Raw genomic sequence first — 25380 nt, 5'->3', positions numbered from 1 at the left:
CTTTGTGATAGTTAGCGCTTATAGTAACAATATTACTAATACTTGGTTAATATTCAAATAACAACATGTAAATTAAGTATTATTGGCTTTGGGCTTTATGGGCGGAATAGAGGAACGCCTATTGACTTTATTGTAAACTGACTTTTATTTACTAGTTAGAATGCTAACATTTTTTACTAGCTTCTCTTACAATAGCATGCTAAAGTTTGTATGCTAACGTTTTAGGCAAAAAAAATTATGTTAAAACCTACAAATAGTGCATTTTGGTATTTCTCCTTATCCGGTCATGTGTTAACATGCAAACGTTAACATGCTAACATTTTTTTTGCTAGCTTTTTAGCTAATGTTGTATGTTTAAACCTAAAAATCATGATTTTTGATACTTCGCGCCATCTTGAAAGTATGCTAACGTCTCTTATATTAGCATGTTGACAATTTATGCGAGCTTTTTTTCAGATTTTTTATATTTACGTCTACAAATAGTGCATTTTGGTAATTTCTTTTATCCGATCTCGTGCTATCAGGTTAATGTTAGCATGCTGATGGTTTTGACTAGCTTTTTAGCTAATTTCGTATGTTTAAACCTAAAAAGGATGTTTTTTTATGCTTGTTCTTATGCTATCTGAACTCACTTTGTTCACTGCTCACTGTACATATCCTACCAAGTCAGACCTACACTGTTACAATGTCCATTTCTCTGATGATGCAATTGTTGATGACTGAAGTGCTGTTATCAACCAAACCCTCCTCATCCCACCCCCCGGATTGTAAATAATGTACCGGTAAATAATTCAATGTATATACTCTGATGATTAACTTGTGTGATGACTGTATTATGATGATCGTATATATTTGTACCATAAATTGATTTACGTGCACCCCGACTTAAACAAGTTGAAAAACTTATTCGGGTGTTACCATTTAGTGGTCAATTGTACGGAATATGTACTGTACTGTGCAATCTACTAATAAAAGTTTCAATCAATCAAAAAGTGCTGTCAAGCAAGTATTTGGATACTTGCCGCCATCTTGGAAGTATGCCAACATCTCTTATATTAGCATGCTAACGTTAGCATACTAACATTTTATGTTAGCTTTTTTGGTATGTTTACATCTAGTCATTTTGGTATTTTCTCTTATCCGATCACGTACTATCATGGTAACGTTAGCATGTTAATGGTTTTTCCTAGCTTTTTAGCTAATTTCGTATGTTTAAGCCTAAAAAGGAGGGTTTTTGTTACTCGGTGCTGTCAAGCAAGTATTTGGATACTTTGCGCCATATTGGAAGTATGCCAACGTCTCATATTAGCATGCTAACATTTTATGCGAGCTTTTTTGGTAATTTTGTATGTTTACACCTGCAATAGTGCATTTTGGTACATCCTGTTTTCCCATCACGTGCTATCATGTTATGTTAGCATACTAATGGTTTTTACTAGTTTTTTTTTAGCTAACTTCGTATGTTTAAGCCTAAAAAGGATGATTTTTGATACTCTGTGCTGTCAAGCAAGTACTGTATTTTCCGCACTATAAGGCGCACCAGATTATAAGACGCACCTTCAATGAATGGCCTATTTTAAAACTTTTTCATATATAAGGTGCACCGCATTATAAGGCGCATAGAATAGACGCTACAGTAGAGGCTGGGGTTACTTTATGCATCCATTAGATGGAGCTGCGCTAAAGGGAATGTCAACAAAACAAATAGTGATTGTACTGACACTTCTACTTGCTGCTCTCTGTTCAACAACTCACTGTTCCAGTTTGTCCTCCAACTGTAGCCATCTCACTTTGTTCCCTCGGAAACTCTGTTTAGTCTTCTTTACTTGGTGCAGGTCATCATGTTGCTTCCTCCACTTCCGCACCATTGATTCGTTAATGTTAAATTCTCTCGCTGCTGCTCTATTCCCGTGTTCTACTGCGTGACTGATCGCCTTGAGTTTAAACTCTGCATCGTAAGCTTGTCTCTTAATAGGAGCCATTTGTGGGTCTTTACATAAAGTTTAGATCTCGCAGCTACGGTAAGCAGCCGCCAACTTCATTTTCCCCCGTAGAAGAAGAAGCGCGGGGGAAAATGAAGTCGGCGTAGTTACCGTAGTTGCGAGACCATTTGTGGCTCAATATTGGTCCATATATAAGGCGCACCGGATTATAAGGCGCACTGTCAGCTTTTGAGGAAATTGGAGGTTTTTAGGTGCGCCTTATAGTGCGGAAAATACAGCCAATTTCTCTTATATTGGCACGCTGACATTAGCATGTCAATATTTTTTGCTAGCTTTTTCGTTAATTTTGTATGTTTCCCTTTACAAATCGGGCATTTTGGTATTTCCCGTTTTCCCATCATGTGCTATCATGCTAATGTTAGCATGCTAATGGTCTTTACTAGCTTTTTAGATAATTTCGTATGTCTAAGCTTAAAAAGGATGGTTTTTGATACTCGGTGCTGTCAAACAAGTATTTGGACACTTGGCACCATCTTTGAAGGAGGGCAACGTCTCTTATATTAGCATGCAAATGTTTTATGCTAGCTTTTAGGCTAATGTTGTATGTTTAAACCTAAAAATCATGGATTTAGATACTTAGTTCTAGGGCTGTGAATCTTTGGGTGTCCCACGATTCGATTCCAAATCGATTTTTTTTTCAATTCAACACGATGCTCGATTCAAAAACGATTTTTTTCCCGATTTAAAACGATTCTCTATTCATTCAATACATAGGATTTCAGCAGGATCTACCCCAGTCTGCTGACATGCAAGCAGAGTACCGGTAGTAGATTTTTGTAAAAAGCTTTTATAATTGTAAAGGACAATGTTTTATCAACTGATTGCAATAATGTAAATTTGTTTTAACTATTAAATGAACCAAAAATATGACTTATTTTATCTTTGTGAAAATATTGGACACAGTGTGTTGTCACGCTTATGAGATGCGATGCAAGCGTAAGCCACTGTGACACTATTCTTTATTTTTATAAATGTCTAATGATAATGTCAATGAGGGATTAATCACTGCTATGTTGAAATTGTAACTAATATTGATACTGTTGTTGATATTCATTTTTGTTTCACTACTTTTGGTTTGTTCTGTGTCGTGTTTGTGTCTCCTCTCAATTGCTCTGTTTATTGCAGTTCTGAGTGTTGCTGGGTCAGGTTTTGTTTTGGAATTGGATTGCATTGTTATGGTATTGCTGTGTATTGTTTTGTTGGATTGATTAATTAAAAATAAAATAAAATAAAAAATAATAAAATAAAATAATCTATTTTTTTAAAATGAGAATCGATTCTGAATCGCACAACGTGAGAATCGCGATTCAAATTCAAATCAATTTTTTCCCACACCCGTACTTAGTTCCATCTTAGACGTATGCCCAGAGGTTCAGGGCACTGATAGCAGGGCTATCAAAATTTCCGCAGGAAATTAATCATTATTAATATATCTCCTCATTGTTTAGATTGCATGCTGGGTCCAGTTGGCAACGAGGACAAGGACCAAGGCAACACACAGCGCACAGCCAGTCATCCGCCGCACCCGTTTGCCCACAACGCTTTCCACGTGTGGGACCAGGACGACGTGGTCATCCCGCTACCGCCCGACGACAGCGACCAGGCCAGCCCGCTGTTGCTGGCCGCCATTCCCTACATCCCGTCTTTCTTCCCGATCCCGCACAGCCCGACAAGTCAGAACTCCCCGGCCCTCCCCGAGCCGGGAGAGCAGCATTTGCAATGAAAGCTGCAAGGACTTGAAGTGACAAGGGGGCGCTCATCAAACTGACTTTGACGTCAAATGCAGACATTTGCAAAGGCTCCTGAGAGTGAAATGCAACGTGACTCATGACTCACCCCTGATGACGTGGTCAGTGAGGAGAGACCAGGGATGACGAGGATTACCGCAGAAGATCATTGGAGAATATGTGCGTGCCTAAGATGACATGACAATAGGTTCAAAAGACATATTGGTATCGGTACATTAAGTAGAGCTATGTATGAGAAGGGTTTTCACAATATTGTTTTTTGGGGCCACACTATAGTTACTGTGCAGGCCAGACTGGCATTACCTTTGAATCCAGTCTGCACGTCAAGGCAGGCCTGTGAAGTGACCAGCTGGCCGTCTCACACACTTCACAAAAATGTTATTTCCAGACAGCGAGGGATTAGCTGTAAGAGGAAGACTTAGGTAGTTCCAGGGATCCCACCTGAACACAACAAGACTTTAATCCTGTGTGCGGGGAAAACACACTTGAGGATTTCAAAAGCCTGTCATAGAAGGTACACTCCCAGGTAAAGGTGAAAACAACTGCATGCAGAAGAGCTCAGAGTGTGAAGTTTTGTGTGCATCTATCAGGACACGGTTATAGTGACAACAGTCATGGTCAACATTTCACTTCTATTCTTTCCAAGAGGATTATATGCAATAAAGCTTATTTTGTTTACTATTATTATGTTAGTATTATTTCTCTAAAAAGGTCAATAGTCAGAAATATACAGATTAGCAATGGCAGTTGTGTATCAAAATAATGAATTTATGGTCCTGGTGAAATCTAAGAGTCGAACACTTTCAACTTTGGATTGTGGATTTTTTGTGCGGATATTCTACATTTAAGTTTCTTTCCATTTGTAATTTTAGCAACATAAGTGCTATGAAATACAACAAAAAAAGTGTTTCCCGAGGCAAACTAACTTAAAGTAGATTATTTTAACTATTTCATGGATTAATTATGATAGCCTACTTGTTTTTGCCTCAAAAAATCAAATGTTGACTTGTTACATTTACAAAAAAAAAGTGAATACTATACAATACGTTTTTAATTATCTTCAACAATGTCTACACATATTTCAACACAATCCAACACTGTTAAATGTATCGCAAAACATCAGGCCTCCTGACATCAAAAATACCTTTTTTGAACTATGATAGGACTATTATCCACAAAATACCGCTACATTGTATTAATAATTAAATGTACATTTTAATAACATAAATTAATTGATTTATGAAGTATTTAGATAAAAACAAATCCACAGCAATAATATACATGGCAATACAAATATGGATGGATGGTTTGCAATGCATGACGTCCAATATAGTGGACCATACCATAAAATACATTTTTTAAAGTTTTAACAATTACTTGATTAGTTGTCCTAGAATAGAAGGAATCGGCCTGTATTCCTCCCCTATTCGGCACGTTCACATTAGAACCGAGACGGTACTCAACGGTACCAATTATTGGTACTTTTGTATGTGTTAATAAACATTGTTTTCGATAATAAAATCTATTTTTTTATTAAAACATTTAAAAATTAGTTGATTATGATAACTGCTGTCTAGTTGTTGGACTTTGTTTTATTATTAAATTTCTGACACAAAGTTGCAATTGCATGTCCAAGATGTTAGATGGCAGTGGTGTATAGTTTATGGTAATTTCATTTTTTTCCACCCTGTACCCTACAAAGTGTTAATACTGCAAGTATTGTACGGATTACACATCAGCTGTTTGATTGTAACGTGCATCTTAGTTGTAGTTTTGATTAACACATTTGAAGGTGTTGAAATTAAAAGGAAAAAATTGCTAATGCCAATCAGAAGCATGTCACGAGCAAAGCCAATGTATATTAGCATCAGGCTAGCGCATTTGTGGAAAAGTGGAGACTTACCGTTTTTTGAGCCAATTTCTTCGTTGGCTTTGAAAATGGCAACGTTACCTTGAGGTAGTTTGGCGGAGTCCGCTCTCAGTGCTGCTGGAGTGATTACCAAGTGCCGAAGTACAGGGCGTGATGTCATGCGCAACCGAAGTAACAAAACATGGCACTGTTGGATTTAAGTCAAACAAGCGGGATTCGGTCGGTGCCAAAAAAAAAAAAGTACCCATCCCTAGGACTCATGCCTATTAGGAAAACCAGTTTTATAACAATTGTCCACTGTAGTGACCACTTTGCTTCACATAACTAATAAGGATAAGGAGAAGGTACAATACATGTTATGCACAGCCCTTCTAAAGAGTGATATAATTATACATTTAAATAATATCTGATTTAGACCATTTGTGCTTCTTGTTAGGAGATAGACAAAGGCAGTCTGATCTCTAACTAACACACTTGTTGTGTTCAGGAGAATCAGAAAGTTTCATTTTAATGCAACAATACCTATGTGCACATGGACACATTTAATCGGATTTTAAGTCTAACTGGAATAAAAATGCAACATGTAAACACGCCATTCGGAATACCACACTAGTCCGGATCAAAATTTAATTCCGACGAGACGGGTCGTTTATTCTGCAAGTCATTCGGAAAAAACACAGTTTCTGAAATTCGGGTTAGAATGGTCCTTCCAGCGCATGTCTAAACTTTGGTGGGAGAAGTGGGACAAAGTTTAATAGTCTAGGAATGAAGCGATTGTCTTGCTGCGGTCTACCCCCTTTCAACATGTACAGAAGTAGCATTACATACTGTTGACTTTGTTGCTTTAAAACCAGACTAGCGAAAACAAAGTATGGTCTGGAGTGTCAAAAGAAGGGATCCAGTTGTCGTCTTAACAAGCTGTTTTATTCACGACTTTGTTGTAACAAAGACGCGCCGCAACCCGTATATAATCACGACATAAAAAGCACAGAACAGCTACATTTCAAAAAGAGAGGTAAAACAAAAGTAGTGAAAAAAAGGAAATGATTAATAAACACTGTGATAACATCGGACAAGCAGTAATGCACAAATACATGTTTGTTTACAGTGGAAGTCTACTGCTTCTTTAGCACCTGCAGTGAGCAAATTTGTCCAAAAGATGGGGTCATAGCAAAAAAAATAACACACTTTTCCCTTTTTGTTAGGTTCTGAGCATGTCAAATTAAAGTATTCAGGTTTAAGGTGTGATGCATTAAAATGCATGTCACAATCAGATAAACGTTTTTCCAGGGTCAGTGTACACAGGAACATTCTAGTCCCAATGATGATCAGATTAATTAAATGCTGTCCATGTAGCTAGTGAGATTACGGATGTCACCAATTTATTTTAATCACTTGGTTATGGGTTATTCTAATAAGTACAGAAAGTTTTCTATCTTAACGGTCGCTAGTTTAGCAAGTTTAGATTGCAAACTGACTGATTTGATGTACAAGATTGACATTAGAAAGATGGAAATAACACATCTGGTTTGTCCGACGTAACTGTTATGTCCATATCAAATATGAGAAAGGCAAAGGAGCTTTACAATTTGGAAGTTTTATTTTACTGTTGAAAAGGAAACTGTGAGTTAGCTGTACAATCTTCAGAGTGTCAGTGTTTAGAATCATTCACCCGCCTTTCACATGATTTCTACAACCCATTAAAAAGAGTTGTACTTTATTATGGCTATAGTGACTGCTAATGGGGTGTCCAAAATCTAAAAAAAAAAAGAAAAAAAAAAAAAAAAAAAAAAAGATCTGTACCAAATTTAGGACTCCAGTCGGCAAATGGGGCTGTCGTAGACCATTTGTAGGTTGACCTTGTGTCCCACCAGCTCTCGGATGTTGTTGATGCCGTATTTAATCATGGTAGGTCTGCATGGCACAGGAGGAACCAAAATTAGGCACGGTCACTGGTGCCATAAATGCAACATACAGACCTGCTGCCTTGACTTGTTTACTACATGTTTGAACATGTACACAGTTAAAATAGGGCTAGAACCTGATGGAATACTTCAGGGTTTCCCCTGGATTGCCAAGATACTCGTGGTGGTGGGGGCGGGGTCAACATGAAATCATCATAGTTTGCTATGATGCATACATATTTTTTTTTTAAAAAGGCAAAAAAAATCCCTGTTATCACTAGTAATGTCGCCGATAAATGCGTTAAAAATGTAATATCGGAAAATATCGGTAACGTTTTTTTTATTATCGGTATCGTTTTTTTTGTTTTGTTTTGTTTTTTTATTAAATCAACATAAAAAACACAAGATACACTTACAATTAGTACACCAACCCAAAAAACCTTCCTCCCCCATTTCACTCATTCACACAAAAAGGTTATTTCTTTCTGTTATTAATATTCTGGTTCCTACATTATATATCAATATATATCAATACAGTCTGCAAGGGATACAGTCCGTAAGCACACGTGATTGTGCGTGATGCTGTTCCACTAATAGTACTAACCTTTAACAGTTAATTTTACTAATTTTCATTAATTACTAGTTACTAGTTTCTATGTAACTGTTTTTATATTGTTTTACTTTCTTTTTTATTCAAGAAAATGTTTTTAATTTATTTCTTATTTTATTTTATTAATTTTTTTTAAAAGTACCTTATCTTCACCATACCTGGTTGTCCAAATTAGGCATAATAATGTGTTAATTCCACGACTGTATATATCGGTTGATATCGGTATCGGTAATTAAAGAGTTGGACAATATCGGAATATCGGATATCGGCAAAAAGCCATTATCGGACATCCCTAGTTATCACTGAAGAGTATTAACATATTTTTCTTACATACCGCAATATAATTGTACTCTATTTTTTAATTGTTGCTGCTTATTGTACAATGTACTTTGTTGAGAATTTTTTAAGAGTCCAGAGCAGAGGTGCCCATTACGTTGATCACAAGCTACCGGTCGATGGTGGAGGGTGTCAGTCGATCGCCAGCCAGGCATTAAAAAAATACATCTAAAAATTAGCGATCGTTAATCTTCACCAAGACATCACTTTCGTCACTTGATTGACATTCACAGCACCCGAGGGTCTTGTGAGGTGACGCTTGCTGCTGCTAGATCATTACTAAGAAAAAATGACCAACAGCAAGGCGAGAAACACTATTTTTTTCAACAGACTCCTGCACCGTACCTGCCGTCAAAACTCTAAAGACCGACTGCATAGTTCCTATCTTCACAATAAAAGCGCTGCTTCATTCTGCCTGGGCTAATAAAATAAGAGTCTCAGAAAGCTGGCGTTTACAAGCTAGCAAGCTACGGAGTTTGCTGCCAATGTATTTCTTGTAAAGTGTATAAAAAGGAGTATGGAAGCTGGACAAATAAGATGGCAAAAAACAACCCCTTTCATGTGGTATTGGACAGAAAGGAGGACTTTTTTTTCTCCTCATTTTGAAAATGTGGACGTTATCACTACTGTCTGATTCCAATCAATGCAAGTCATCAGAATCAGGTAATACACCAACTTATATTATTGTCTTCATGAAAGAAAGCAATCTATATGTGTTCAACATACTTGTATTATTAATAAACACCTTTAACTTGTTGACAAATACCTCTTTCATAAATAAATAAATATAAATTATATATATGAATGAGGTAGATCCCCTCCACTTGGTCAATTGAAAAGTAGCTCGCCTTCAGAAAAAAGTGTGGGCACCCCTGGTCCAGAGACTTCTCCGACCTTTTTAGTCACTTTATCTTTATTAGAAACAACTAGCAACAAATCTAACATCTTTTTCTGGTATTATTGTAGACTGTACTCAGGTTTAAAGACACTTCTGTCGCTCATGATGTCAGACTTGCTTTGCGCTGCTACGAGCCTTCGTCTACCTAAAAGTCCTCTTACAATTTGTAGATGGCTGTCCGCAGGTATATGTAGAAGTACATCCACATTGCAGTTATGCTGCCTTTAATCCAGACAATCCAGCGCTATTGCTTATGTCAGTAATATCCAAACTACGGCCCGCGAGCCAAGTGTGGCCCTACGGCGTTTTCAGTTTGGCCTGCGAGACATGAGTTTATTATGGAATACGGTGAGGTGTTTTCAAATTAATTTTAAATATCTGATCATCTAATGGCTGCAATTTTGCTGCCATCTTGACGATAACGTGAGTAATACAGGTTAATGATCAAGATTTGTGTTTTGAAGTGAAAACAGCATATTACGGGTCATACTTGTATGACACATAACAAACAACATTCCCTAGTCATGAGGCACAAATAATAAAATAAAAAAGCTAATAACACAAAAAGTCAACACAATTTCACACACAACATAACCTGGTCACTGAACTTTGTGGATATTACAAATAATGTCAAAGAACCATAAAAAAAAAAAAAAATTATACATTTAAAATCCATTACAATGCATGATGGGAAAAATGCTCTCTGCGCACTTATCCATGTTTGGCACATTTTAGCTGCTTGATATTTTTGATTGATTATAAAACTTCAATTATATATATATATATATATATATATATATATATAAATAAATAAATAAATAAATAAATAAATAAATAATTTAGTCAAAAAGTTTAAAACCCCTGACTTTTGTCATCACATTTCGTCATCACAACATCTGGTTTCGGCAGCACACTCTTTTTTTCAGGGGTTGATTTTTCGGTGCATCACTAGTTAATAGTGCGGAAATAATAAATTATATATACTGTATATCCATTCATACTGTGATGTGCATGTTAGTGTGTTACGATGCTCATTGTTCCCATGGTCTGTGAACACACCGTGTTGGCGGAGAGTAAGGAAGTGTTGTGTTTGGGAGTGAAGCACGGAGGCGGACGTGTGTGCATGGGAGAGAATATGTGTTGATATTGGGCCAGATGTTAGCATAAGACTGGCAATAAAAGTTAAAGAGCGCGCCAAACTTTGCGCGTCTTCTTCTGGACACGACGACACATTATTTGAATTTGTTTTCAGGGAGAAAACCCTCATTTTAAAGATGTGGCGGCATATTTTACGTGGTGATGCGCCACCATCGAATACATGGGGAAACCCTGAACTGTATGTATATAATGCTTGTCCATACTGAAGGACCCCTATGCTAATTAGGGGACTAGAGAAACACCTCAGCTATGTCTGCCAGTTAAAAACCTGACATAATTCAAAGTAAAATCGGTAATCTTTAGCCATTTAAAAAAAAACTAATGGAGTCTTCCAGCACACTGAGTTTGGTGTTTACCTTTCCAGAGACAGCCCCCATGCTATAACTGATACATCCTCAGGTAGGCCCATAGGCAGCAGCATCTCTGGTCTGAAGACGCCAGAGTTCCCCACTTCCACCCACTTTTTCAGTCCTGTGTGTACAGAGAAACATCATACACAGCTTTGAGAAAGCATCTAATAAAGAAGACATCCATCATAACTAATATCTTTTGTGTGCGCAAGTACAGGATATAATTCTGACCAGCAACACGAGAGCAGGGGTTCATAACTTCTCCACTATAGAGGGGACCGGCGCCCACTCAAATATTAATTTTAATCGTAGTCAATAATTATATCTAACCTACTTAGTTTAAAAATTAAAAACCTTGATTCTGTTGATCAAAGATTTAATATTTCTTTAACACAAACCTTAGGCTTAGGTCAGGTGGATTAGAAAAATAAATACTAACCAAATATACTGCATAAGAAGGGACTCAAATAACTGACGAAAAATACATTTACATAGTATTATGTTGTGCTAAAAAAATGAATAAGTTTCTTACTAAACTGTAAATAAAATTAAAGTGCAAATGAAAATACAGCTACACTGCTTTAGTCATAATTTTTAGCGCTTAAGAAACTTCTCTATTGACTTTAGTTTGTTTGTGATGATCTTATGGTGAACAAACACTGCGCTAGAGCAAAGAGCAGTATGCTGGTTTGAGTGTGTGTAAAGTGTACTACTCAAAAGGAGGCAAGAAACACCTTCATGGTAGCTGAAGACCTCCATACTGGGCTCGGTGTAGGGGTTGTATGCCGGCTTAAAACGCAGTTTTGTGATTCCTAAAAAAAGAAAAAAAAGACAACAATTGAACAAATTGTGCAATTACAACATTAATATCATTAGCTGTCTCTTGCTATCTCTTATGTTGTTGACAAAAACATTAATATACAGCTATTTATTATGTGGTATAGTATGGAGGATAGCCAATAAATCAAACAATACATGAAAATGAACTAACTTTGCAAACATCAATAAATTGTCATGTCTGGGCGTGTTTGTTTTCTTCGTCTCTCGATAGAAGGGTGCAAGAGGGTTGCCTCTGTGCATCGCTCTCAGCACCTGAGCGTGTTTGTTCAATAGCAGAATTAAATGAACGGAGAGAATCATTTTGTCAGTCATCCACAATCTTTGTCTCGGTGGGTCGAGGCGGAACCACGCACGCACGCACAAAATGTATGGAAAATTATTGGAGGAAAAATTATGTTTGCAAAGTCAAATATTTCGAGGATAATTAGCCTTAAAACCAAACGGGAAAGATGAGCAAGTGTGCAGAATTTGTCAAAAACAAGCCACCTGGCCTAATTTTTCCAATTTGGGAAAAAAATGAATTTCTAGATGTTCAATATTTATTCAAGTGTAATTTTTGCTAACAGATTGAGAAAAAATAAAATAAATAATATATATATATATATATATATATATATATATATATACACACACACACACATATATACACACGCACATATATATACATATACAAATACATACATATAAACATGTACATACACATACATACATACATACATAAACATATACATACACACATATATACTAATATATATTTGTTTAATATAATTAAAAGTTATTACAATTATTTCAATTCCAATGGTAAAAAATACTAATGAGAAATACAAGTTTATTGCGTTTTAAAAGGTTCCTTGAATTATTACCTATTATGACTACATTTGCCCTAAATTTGGTCTATAAAATAATGCTAAAAATATTGTATAACAGCAATACTTTGTGGGACAATATATCATGCAAAATGTGTTATCAGCCCATGCCTATGGTATATTGTACTGGAACTATTGTATGACTTGTACAATTGCAGAAATATAGTCTGTTATATGTGTGACATTAATAGTACCCAATAATAATTGAGCATTTGATATCAACTTAAAAACTATCCAGTCTAGTTAACTTAACCACAATGTGCAGCTACAAACTGGGGCAATGTTGTAACAACACTAACAGTAAAAGTGGTGAAAGTGTTGCCGCCACAAAACACACAGAATACAAGTTATTACTGTAGTAATAATAAATATAAATATGACTTGCGGATTTTCCTGTACATTCTAACCTAGCTTGATGAAGAACTGATGCAGGATTCCCATGAGGTCGCCGAGGGTGAGCCCGTAGTCGGCCACCACGCCTTCTATCTGGTGGAACTCGGCCAGGTGGGTGGCATCTAACGTCTCATTCCTGAACACCCGGTCGATGGAGAAGTACTTGACAGGGGTGAACGTCTCCTGTTGGAAAATATACACAAATAGTCTTCTGCGAATGGGCCTTGGACACACAGAAGGCTTTCCAGGCACCAGAGTGCAGGGATTGCCCCATTTCAGCTGCCAAGAGTATTAGTGAGGTCAGACGTTTGGCATGGGACACTTTCAGGTGAAGTCTTAGTGTGCACTACTGGAACACAAGTGCTCTTCTGCAGAAACCCGCATTTGAACTCTTGAGAGCGTTCAAGGACACGGCAATGCAAAACAACTTAAAGGTACAACTGGGTTCTATGAACACAGATACAACTGTATCTACGACGGATACTGCAATACAAAATAGTCTCTCTCTTTTTGATGAAATAACATTAGAGGAACTATTACAGCGTGTAAGTGGGATAAAACAAACAACATGTTTACTTGACCCACTTCCTGGGAAACTTATCAAGGAGCTTTTTGTATTATTAGGTCCATCAGTGCTAAATATTATAAACTTATCACTTTCCTCTGGCACTGTTCCCCTAGCATTCAAGAAAGCGGTTATTCATCCTCTGCTCAAAAGACCTAACCTTGATCCTGACCTCATGGTAAACTACCGACCGGTGTCCCACCTTCCCTTTATTTCGAAAATCCTCGAAAAAATTGTCGCACAGCAGCTAAATGAACACTTAGTGTCTAACAATCTCTGTGAACCTTTTCAATCCGGTTTCAGGGCAAATCACTCTACGGAGACAGCCCTCGCAAAACTGACTAATGATCTACTGCTAACGATGGATTCTGATGCGTCATCTATGTTGCTGCTTCTTGATCTTAGCGCTGCTTTCGATACCGTCGATCATAATATTTTATTAGAGCGTATCAAAACACGTATTGGTATGTCAGACTTAGCTTTGTCGTGGTTTAACTCTTATCTTACTGACAGGATGCAATGCGTCTCCCATAATAATGTGACCTCGGACTATGTTAAGGTAACGTGCGGAGTCCCTCAGGGTTCGGTTCTTGGCCCTGCACTCTTTAGTATTTACATGCTGCCGCTAGGCGACATCATACGCAAATACGGTGTTAGCTTTCATTGTTATGCTGATGACACCCAACTCTACATGCCCCTAAAGCTGACCAACACGCCGGATTGTAGTCAGCTGGAGGCATGTCTTAATGAAATTAAACAATGGATGTCCGCTAACTTCTTGCAACTCAACGCCAAGAAAACGGAAATGCTGATTATCGGTCCTGCTAAACACCGACATTTATTTAATAATACCACCTTAACATTTGACAACCAAACAATTACACAAGGCGAATCAGTAAAGAATCTGGTTATTATCTTCGACCCAACTCTCTCGTTTGAATCACACATTAAGAGTGTTACTAAAACGGCCTTCTTTCATCTCCGTAATATCGCTAAAATTCGTTCTATTTTATCCACTAGCGACGCTGAGATCATTATTCATGCGTTCGTTACGTCTCGTCTCGACTACTGTAACGTATTATTTTCGGGTCTCCCTATGTCTAGCATTAAAAAATTACAGTTGGTACAAAATGCGGCTGCTAGACTTTTGACAAGAACAAGAAAGTTTGATCATATTACGCCTATACTGGCTCACCTGCACTGGCTTCCTGTGCACTTAAGATGTGACTTTAAGGTTTTACTACTTACGTATAAAATACTACACGGTTTAGCTCCGTCCTATCTTGTCGATTGCATTGTACCATATGTACCGGCAAGAAATCTGCGTTCAAAGAACTCCGGCTTATTAGTGATTCCCAGAGCCCAAAAAAAGTCTGCGGGCTATAGAGCGTTTTCTATTCGGGCTCCAGTACTATGGAATGCCCTCCCGGTAACAATTAGAGATGCTACCTCAGTAGAAGCATTTAAGTCCCATCTTAAAACTAATTTGTATACTCTAGCCTTTAAATAGCCCCCCTGTTAGACCAGTTGATCTGCCGTTTCTTAGGGGGGCACAGGTCCGGTGGCCATGGATGAAGTGCTGGCTGTCCAGAGTCGGGACCCGGGGTGGACCGCTCGCCTGTGCATCGGCTGGGAACATCTCTGCGCTGCTGACCCGTCTCTGCTCGGGATGGTGTCCTGCTGGCCCCACTATGGACTGGACTCTTACTATTATGTTGGATCCGCTGTGGACTGGACTCTCACAATATTATGTCAGACCCACTCGACATCCATTGCTTTCGGTCTCCCCTAGAGGGGCGGGGGGTTACCCACATATGCGGTCCTCTCCAAGGTTTCTCATAGTCATTCACATCGACGTCCCACTGGGGTGAGTTTTTCCTTGCCCGTATGTGGGCTTTGTACCGAGGATGTCGTTGTGGCTTGTGCAGCCCTTTGAGACACTTGTGATTTAGGGCTATATAAATAAAGATTGATTGATTAAAAAAACTCACAATCCCTTCAACAGTTGAGCAAGCATTTGCCTCAACAACTCACCTGCTGTGCAAGTTTGTACAGTATGCGTGCACTGACTGCGTTTTATACTGTTGGGTTTGTTGCTTTAAAACCAGACTAGCAAAAACAAAGTATGGTCTGGAGCAAATTAAGGCCCGGGGGGCACATGCGGCCCGTTAAGCTTTTCAATGTGGTCCGCCGGACATTCCCAAATAATTTTTTTAGATGTTTAAGATGGAAAGTGTAGCTGCCATTATGATGTGCAGTGATATTTTCTAATGACCGTAAGTCTTGAACTATACAAAGTATTTCAATGGTTGGAATCTGCACTTTTGCATGATATACTAGTTACTATGGTAATCTAATTAGTTACTATGGTAACCTAATTAGTTACTATGGTCATCTAATTAGTTACTATGGTAATAATCTAAGTCACAGCAACTCAGACGAGGCACCAAGCAGTGTGGGAGGGGAGCGTTTCCACAGAGTGTTTCCAAAGCGGCCAGCCTGAAATGCGGATGTCAGGGACAGACGCGGAAGGAGATTTTTACAACAAACTTCTGAAGCTTAGTGATGCATCAGATGTATCAGATTGTAGGAGGTTGTTTTTTTTACCCTTCGCGTTCCTATTTCGCTGTGTTTGTTGCATTTTTGTTGTTCCGCTTCATTGTAAGATATGTCAATCAAGAGGGGGTGTGAGGTTCATATGTTGTCAATATTCAGTGTTTTATCCTTCATAGTTAATATTGTAAATCCCACATTCTTTATTTTCATGTAAATTCTGGGTGTCTCATTCAGTAAAAAAAAAATTAAAATTCTGTTCAGTTTTTTAAGGCGGTCTGTCATAATGTTTTTAGCTTTCAATAAGAAATTGTGAGGTTTTGTATTAGTGTTCCTAAAAATCAGATATACCGGACCCCAGACACATTTTTTTCTCAACATTTGGCCCCAGAGTCAAAATAATTGCAGAGGCCTGGTGTGTCAAAAGAAGGGATCCAGTTGTCGTCTTAACAAGCGGTTTTATTCACGACTTTGTCGTAACAAAGACGCGCCGCAACCCGTACATAATCACGACATAAAAAGCACAGAACAGCTACATTTCAAAAAGAGAGGTAAAACAAAAGTAGTGAACAAAAATAAATTATCATAAATAAATACAGTGATAACGTCGGACAAGCAGAATTGCACAAATCCATGTTTGTTTACAGTGGAAGTCTACTGAAAAACTCACAATTTCCTCAACAGTTGCCAAGCGTTTGCCTAACAACTCACCTGTTGTGCAAGTTTGTACAGCATGCGTGCGCTGACTGCTGTAGTGTGCGTTCGAAGGATGTTCTTCTGTGCTTCCTCAATCTTCCAGTCGTATTTGTACCTGAGGAGCATTTGTGGGAGGCAAAAGTAGTTAGCACTGCCGCCCTACAGCAAGATGCTTGTGCGACAGAATCTCTGTTCTGGACATTTAAGAACGTTGTGCATGTCTTGCACTGTGTGTTTTCAGCAGGTAGTCTTCCTCCTACAGTCATAACACACGAAGGGATGGGCACCAAAACCAGCTCAATAATGGCACTGGTGCTAACAAACAATACCGTACTAACCAACCAAAAAAAGAAGCAACTGTTGGTGCCTTATTTCGGTGCTATTTGAATGCAGACTCAGTTCACAATAATATTGTACAAAAAATAAGTTAGCATCCCACAGGAGCACACAAAGTGTGACGCATTTTTAAACGTTATTGCCGACCTTAACACGCCAACAGCAGCCCTCATAACACCAATAGCCAGTAGCCACATCAAAAACAACACTTCATTATGCACCAATGACCATTACAGTGAGGTTGCATTCACTAACCCCCGGAAATATGAGTATCGACAAGCAAGTTGTTTTTGCACCCTCTCTGTTAGCTAGATAGATAGCTACTTTATTAATCCCCGGGGGGAAATTCAGGTTTTTAGCACAATTCCGACAAACATTGTACACGAAGACAGAACAGGAACGCTGACACTTTAAATGTGGGGAAAAAAGTGAACGCTGGGGAAGAGATGAGTAAAAAAAGAAAAGTCAATCTCAGATTGGGCTCTTGGGGAGAGGGGGGTCCATACTGAGGCCACAAAAAAAACTTGATGGCCATAAACACACAAACATGTTACACAGAACCCACAAAACTTGCAACAGAGGGGAGGTGGCTACAGTGGCAGGCTGCTGCAATCTAAAGTAGGGATGTCCCGATCCAGGTTTTTGCACTTCCGATCCGATACCGATATTGTTTTTGCATTTCCGATCCGATACCGATACTGACCGATACCGATACTGACCGATACTGGCCTATCCGAGCATGTATTAAAGTTTAAAGTTATTTAGCCTACTTAGTTGTCAGAATCATGTTGAAAAGGGTTTTAGTACTCTTAATAACAACTAGCCAGCTGAATTAGGAGAGTTGAATAATACACAATGGTTGGTAACAAGAAACTGACCTGTTTATTCAAGGATAAACACAAAATAGACAAAATTATACATGACAAACAGAAATGGCATCATTGAACTAGGGCTGGGCGATATGGCCTTTTTTTAATATTGCGATATTTTAAGGCCATATTGCGATACACAATATATATCTCGATATTTTGCCTTAGCCTTGAATGAACGCTTGATGCATATAATCACAGCAGTATGATGATTCTATGTGTTTTGATTGATTGATTGAGACTTTTATTAGTAGGTTGCACAGTGAAGTACATATTCCGTACAATTGACCACTAAATGGTAACACCCGAATAAGTTTTTCAACTTGTTTAAGACGGGGTCCACTTAAATTCATTCATGATACAGATATATACTATCAGATATATACTATCATCATAATACAGTCATCACACAAGATAATCACATTGAATTATTTACATTATTTATAATCCAGGGTGTGGAGGGGGGCGCCTGATGTAAGTGTCAAAAAGACAGCCAACAGTTTGATATGAGAATAAATCTAAAGTTAAAATTTAGGGTAGAAATACACCCATTTGCAGGAAATGTAGTCTTGATTTTCAAAATGTTCTTTCAAGGCTTGCATGTCTACATTAAAACATTCTTCTTCAAACTGCATTAATATATGCTACTTTTAAACTTTCATGCAGAGAAGGAAATCACAACTAAAAAAATCACTAATTTTTTCATACGGTGTTGATGTGGAAATTTTTGCCATTTTGATGGTGTGGACGTGTGGCACTGAATGGAGATAAGCGTCTCGACAGACGTCACAATAATTGAACAATGATGACGAAAACTGTTGTCTCTGTCGTGTCCGTGTGTCGAAAATTGTTATGCGCTTATTTTTTTATTTGATTTTGTGCGTGGCATAGATTTGCCGTGCGCAGAGGACGCTTGAACAGGCGCGCACCTTAGCGGCTGCGCTAGCATCACAGCTAACGTTAGCCATGCCGCTACCTCGCTCTCTGCTGGGAGAGGACGTATACGTATGTGACGTATGACGTGACAGTATGTGACGTGTGTAAGAAGGTGCGCTCACTGTCTGTGAGAGGGAGACACAGGAAAGAGTGAGAAGAGCCTGTCGTGTAATGCCAGCAGCTAAAAGCAACTGCGTGAGAATTGTGGATGTGTTGAAGGTGTGCTGGAAAATGCGGAACGGAAATTACGGAGCAGCAGAAAAGTGGAATGTATTATTTAAATCTGTGCGTTGGAAAACACGGACCGGAGTTTTTTTTTTAAAACTGGATCTGGATCGGCATTTTCCCATGCCTTGCCGATACGCAATTTTTGGCAAATATCGGCAGCCGATCCAAATATCGGATAGGGACATCCCTAATCTAAAGCGCTGCTCAGCCGTCCATCGCCCCTAAGGCGTTCTGTATATCTGGAGAAAATATGACAATTTGTAGTAGATAATGTCTTATTTTTGATTACTTGGTTATTTAATTTATATAATTCAATCAACCAACTTTATTTATATAGCACACACACACTGCACTACCGACAATAACAAGACATGGCATGGTACTTGGGGAAAAACGCCACTTTTGATGTGTAAAACTAATGTCTAGAAAATAATATACACTATATGAAAATATATGTAAAAATTTGATATAATAAATTTAAAAAAACAAAAAAGTGAGAATAATAGTAGTAATTAAAATTACTTACTGTAAATTACTAGTCAGTTCAATTCAAATGTCACAAATGCCATAAAACTACAAAAAAAGGGCATCGTTTTTGGTGGGGAGTTTTGTTTGTATGTTTAAAATGTTTTTAACTGCTTTGGTACTACAAAATGTAAATGTTCCCCATACATAAACAAACAAATGTTAGGTTATTTGGGAACTCAAATTAACCCAAAAGACGAATGTGAGTGTAATTGCTTGTGAATTATTAGTTTTCATGCTGCCATTGTGGGGTGTTTTGTGTGACATTTTAAATAAAAGATAAATTTAGTCCATTTTGGAATAAGGCTGTACCATAACAAAATGTGGAAAAAAATTATGTATCTGTACAAGTCCAAGGTTTACCCCATCTTTGGCCCTAAAAAAAGCTGGGAAAGGCTCCTGCTCACCCAACATTTGAATATTATGTTACATAAAACACTGCTCCCTAAAAATGTTTTGATTTATTGTGTGAACGTGTGATTGTCTCACCCTTGTGAGCCAAAGCCCCCCTCTGTGTGGACCCTTTTCACTCTCTCCAAGTAGTCCTGCGGTAACTCACGGGCAAGCGCAGGGTCTGAAATTTGATGGAGTAAAATTACTTTTGATTGATAAAAAAACTAAACTACCATATTTTCTGGACTGTAGAGAGCACCGGGATATAAGCCACCCCCAATAAATTTGGGATTTCCCCCCCCCCCCATATATTAGCTGCACCTGACTATAAGCCACAGATATATAGCTTGCAAAATGAGTTATTTAAACAGTACAATTCTGTAAATGTTTATGTACATACTTAATTGTGTCCAAACGGTGTCTAACACGGCAGTAAAACGGCTGATCAAACAAAACAGAAGTCATGGTCATAGACCCACTAGCTGCAGAAGCTAGCTCTCCAATCAGCTTAACAGACTCAATAACTTCACGGTGATGTTTTGGTGAATTTTCTGAGGATTTTGTGAAACTAAAACAAGTAAATACAGAAGTTAATAACACTAACACAGACACTCGTAAACGTGTTAGCATATTAGCTAATGCTAAGTACGCTAGAGTCATTACATTGCGCTAGCACGTACACATATGCATGAAAACACTGCTACAGACATCACAAATGGGACAGTTGAGTAAGTAAGAATTGTTTTAGTTATATTTTAAAACTTATAAACGTTGCTTGGAGTGATAAATGAAGAATCCATATAAGTAGAACTGCTATGGACAGCTAGAAGACTGACAATACTTTGGTTGAAAAAAAAGGCACTGTCTGTAAATGGAAGGACATTGCAGCACTTGCAGTGAGCGAACTTGTCTAAAAGATGGCGCCATAGCACAACCAATAAAACACCCGCTCAGTGTTTTTGCTTGTTGCTGGGGTTTTTTTTTTTAACAAATGTATTTTTATTATACCCACCAGCAAAGAAAAATCCATAAATTAGCCGCTTTGTCCTATTAACCGCAGGGTTCAAAGTGTAGGAAAAAAGTAGCGGTTTATAGTCCACACTCACCTGACAGGAAGAAGGTGTCATGCTGGTCTCTGGCTGGGTGCTGCTGCGGTTGAAACAGGGAGTCAAAGTTCCAGAAAGAACTCTCGATAAAGTTGTTGGTTGGCATCTCTGTGAAACTAAACACAAACACACACAAGATCGCATTAAGTTAGCGCTTAATTCAGTTTCTTGGATCACTTAGACCAGGGGTGCTCATTACGTCGATCGCGAGCTACCGGTCGATGGTGGAGGGTGTGTCAGTCGATCGCCAGCCAGGCATTAAAAGAATAGACCTAAAAATTAGCGATCATCTATATTTACCAAGATGTCACTTTCGTCACTTGATTGACATTCACAGCACCCGAGGGTCTTGTGAGATGACGCTGGCTGCTGCCAGATCATTAAGAAAAAATGACCAACAGGAAGGCGAGAAACACTTTTTATTTCAGACTCTCGCGCCGTACCTGCCGTCAAAACTCTAAAGACCGACTGCACAGTTCCTGTCTTCACAATAAAAGCCCTGCTTCATCCTGCCTGCGCTAACAAAATAAGAGTCTCAGAAAGCTAGCGCACACAAGCCAGCAAATTATGTAGTTTGCCGCCAATGTATTTATTGTAAAGTGTATAAAAAGGAGTATGGAAGCTGGACAAATAAGATGGCAAAAACCAACAACTTTCATGTGGTATTGGACAGAAAGGAGGACTTGTTTATTCCTCCATTTGAAAATGTGGACGTTATCATCACTACTGTCTGATTCCAATCAATGCAAGTCATCAGAATCAGGTAATACACCAACTTAGATTCTTGTCTTCATGAAAAAAAGGAATCTATATGTGTTAAACATGCTTGTATTATCATTAAACACATTTACCAAAAACGTCTCTTTAATAAATAAATAAATATCAATTATATATATGAATGAGGGAGATCCCTTCCACTTGGTCAATTGAAAAGTAGCTCGCCTGCAGAAAAAGTGTGGGCACCCTTGACTTAGACAAAGCAACTCACCCCATCTCCAGGAAGATCTGTCTGAACTGCGTTCGCACTTTCATCAGCGGATGCAGGTGGCCACAGTCTGGTGCCACACCCATCGCCTCGAAGTTGTACGGTTTAAATTGTTTCTCTTTCCAACTGCCGCTGCAATGGAAAACAAACGAAAGGACACGTCATCAGCTGATTCAATAAACAAAATCAGGTCTTCTTTATAGTAAATCCAATTCAAAATTACATGCTTTATCCCAAAATGTCTTGTTTCAGCATTCATGGCTTTGTGCCGCCCTGCCTTTAGGACACGGTCCTCATCTTTGGGAGTGTCCCCTTTAATGAGCGAAGGGTTTCTCTGCGTCCTCTGTCTGAAACCCTGCACACTGTCACGCACGGACAGGTGAGAGCAGACCGGACGGATTTTGAAGGTTTGCTCCAACCGTCTTGTAGTCAAACAGCATTCTAACAAGCAGGAGTTGATCTCACCTGGCAATCATGTCGGGGGTGAGCTCCGTCTCTTGTTTGGTGACCGTGGTGCTGAAGGAGTTTCCTTTTGTGATCCAGTAAGACTTTACTGTCCTGAATACAAGGATAAAAACTGAAAGTTGATCATGGATGCACTCACTAATATTGTGTGTGAGTCTCTCATTCTGTTTCCTAATATCTTTTGTAAAAAATAAGACTTGTTACGAGGGCTGCATGACCCACACCAGCACGGTATGCCAACACCCTGCTGTCCTGGTTTAGCCAACGCATGGATAATATTATGTTTGTGCTATTAATACAACGTGTAATAGTTTTTACAACAAATACTAGCAGCTCTTGTGCCAACAGGGCGGTTATACAATGACGTACTTATGTAGCGTCTAACATGCTCTATGTTACTTGCACATTTAACTGATGAAATATAATTTCGTACGAAATAATGTTCTACTATACATTCTAGTTTTCACTTTTTTGTGGTAAAAATGAGCACTAAATGGTTACACACACACACACACGTACATATCTATGTATACATACATCTATATTTATATAAACACACACACAGTATATATCCATATATATATATACATACATATATACAGTATATACATATACACATATACAGTACATATATATATATACACATGTGTACATATACACATATATATATGTACATATACATATATATATTATATATATAAATATATATATATGTACATATACATATACTGTATATATATATACAGTGGGGCAAAAAAGTATTTAGTCAGCCACCGATTGTGCAAGTTCTCCCACTTAAAATGATGACAGAGGTCTGTAATTTTCATCATAGGTACACTTCAACTGTGAGAGACAGAATGTGAAAAAAAATCCAGGAATTCACATTGTAGGAATTTTACAAAATGTATTTGTAAATTATGGTGGAAAATAAGTATTTGGTCACTTCAAACAAGGAATATCTCTGGCTCTCACAGACCTGTAACTTCTTCTTTAAGAAGCTCTTTTGTCCTCCACTCGTTACCTGTATTAATTAATAAACCTGTTTGAACTCGTTATCTGTATAAAACACTTGTCCACAGCCTCAAACAGTCAGACTCCAAACTTCACTATGGCCAAGACCAAAGAGCTGTCGAAGGACACCAGGAAAATAATTGTAGACCTGCACCATACTGTGAAGAGTGAATCTACAATAGGCAATCAGCTTGGTGTGAAAAAATCAACTGTGGGAGCAATTATCAGAAAATGGAAGACATACAAGACCGCTGATAATCTCCCTCTATCTAGGGCTCCATGCAAGATCTCATCCCGTGGGGTCAAAATGATCATGAGAACGGTGAGCAAAAATCCCAGAACCACACGGGGGGACCTGGTGAATGACCTGCAGAGAGCTGGGACCAAAGTAACAAAGGTTACCATCAGTAACACTACGCCGACAGGGAATCAAATCCTGCAGTGCCAGACGTGTGCACCTGCTTAAGCCAGTGCATGTCCAGGCCCGTCTGAAGTTTGTTAGAGAGCACATGGATGATACAGCAGAGGATTGGGAGAATGTCATGTGGTCAGATGAAACCAAAATAGAACTTTTTGGTATAAACTCAACGTCGTGTTTGGAGGAAGAAGAATACTGAGTTGCATCCCAAGAACACCATACCTACTGTGAAGCATGGGGGTGGAAACATCATGCTTTGGGGATGTTTTTCTGCTAAGGGGACAGGCCGACTGATCCGTGTTAAGGAAAGGATGAATGGGGTCATGTATCGTGAGATTTTGAGCCAAAACCTCCTTCCATCAGTGAGAGCTTTGAAGATGAAACGTGGCTGGGTCTTCCAGCATGACAATGATCGCAAACACACTGCCCGGGCAACGAAGGAGTGGCTCCGTAAGAAGCATTTGAAAGTCCTGGAGTGGCCTAGACAGTCTCCAGACCTCAACCCCATAGAAAATCTGTGGAGGGAGTTGAAAGTCCATGTTGCTCGGCGACAGCCCCAAAACATCACTGCTCTCGAGAAGATCTGCATGGAGGAATGGGCCAAAATACCAGCTACTATGTGTGCAAACCTGGTAAAGACCTATAGTAATCGTTTGACCTCTGTTATTGCCAACAAAGGTTATATTACAAAGTATTGAGTTGAATTTTTGTTCTTGACCAAATACTTATTTTCCACCAAAATTTACAAATAAATTCTTTAAAAATCCTACAATGTGAATTCCTGGATTTTTTTTCTTCACATTTTGTCTCTCACAGTTGAAGTGTACCTATGATGAAAATTACGGACCTCTGTCATCATTTTAAGTGGGAGAACTTGCACAATTGGTGGCTGACTAAATACTTTTTTGCCCCACTGTATATACATATACATATATACATATCCATCCATCCATCCATCTTTTTCCGCTTATCCGAGGTCGGGTCGCGGGGGCAGCAGCTTAAGCAGGGAAGCCCAGACTTCCCTCTCCCCAGCCACTTCGTCCAGCTCCTCCCGGGGGATCCCGAGGCGTTCCCAGGCCAGCCGGGAGACATAGTCTTCCCAACGTGTCCTGGGTCTTATACATATATATATACAGTGTTGGGACTAACGCGTTACTTTGTAACGCGTTACTGTAACGCCGTTAGTTTCGGCGGTAACTAGTAATCTAACGCGTTATTTTTTTTTATTCAGTAATTTAGTTACCGTTACTACATGATGCGTTACTGCGTTATTTTATGTTACTTTTTATGTAGTATCAGCAAGAAACAGAAGCGCTGC

General features: G+C 38.6%; 1 protein-coding gene across 1 annotated transcript in view; it reads right to left on the bottom strand.

Annotated features, from left to right (window-relative positions):
• Positions 1-7202: 7202 nt before the first annotated feature.
• farsa (phenylalanyl-tRNA synthetase subunit alpha) overlaps positions 7203-25380 on the bottom strand; it is a 28518-nt gene continuing 10340 nt past the window's right edge. Inside the window, exons 5-13 of the mRNA XM_061973615.1 lie at positions 22634-22726; positions 22172-22300; positions 21184-21299; positions 20174-20258; positions 16806-16905; positions 12991-13159; positions 11612-11689; positions 10884-10998; positions 7203-7535 (exon numbers count right to left, since the gene is read on the bottom strand). Of these exons, the coding sequence (XP_061829599.1) occupies positions 7430-7535; positions 10884-10998; positions 11612-11689; positions 12991-13159; positions 16806-16905; positions 20174-20258; positions 21184-21299; positions 22172-22300; positions 22634-22726 (991 nt within the window). The 3' untranslated portion in view covers positions 7203-7429. The remainder of the gene's footprint in view (positions 7536-10883; positions 10999-11611; positions 11690-12990; positions 13160-16805; positions 16906-20173; positions 20259-21183; positions 21300-22171; positions 22301-22633; positions 22727-25380) is intronic.

This window comes from Nerophis lumbriciformis, linkage group LG22 (genome assembly GCF_033978685.3).
Source record: "Nerophis lumbriciformis linkage group LG22, RoL_Nlum_v2.1, whole genome shotgun sequence".
NCBI classification, from domain to species: Eukaryota; Metazoa; Chordata; class Actinopteri; order Syngnathiformes; family Syngnathidae; genus Nerophis; species Nerophis lumbriciformis.
Note: the sequence above shows the minus strand (reverse complement) of the source record. Positions and strands in the feature narration are given on the sequence as shown.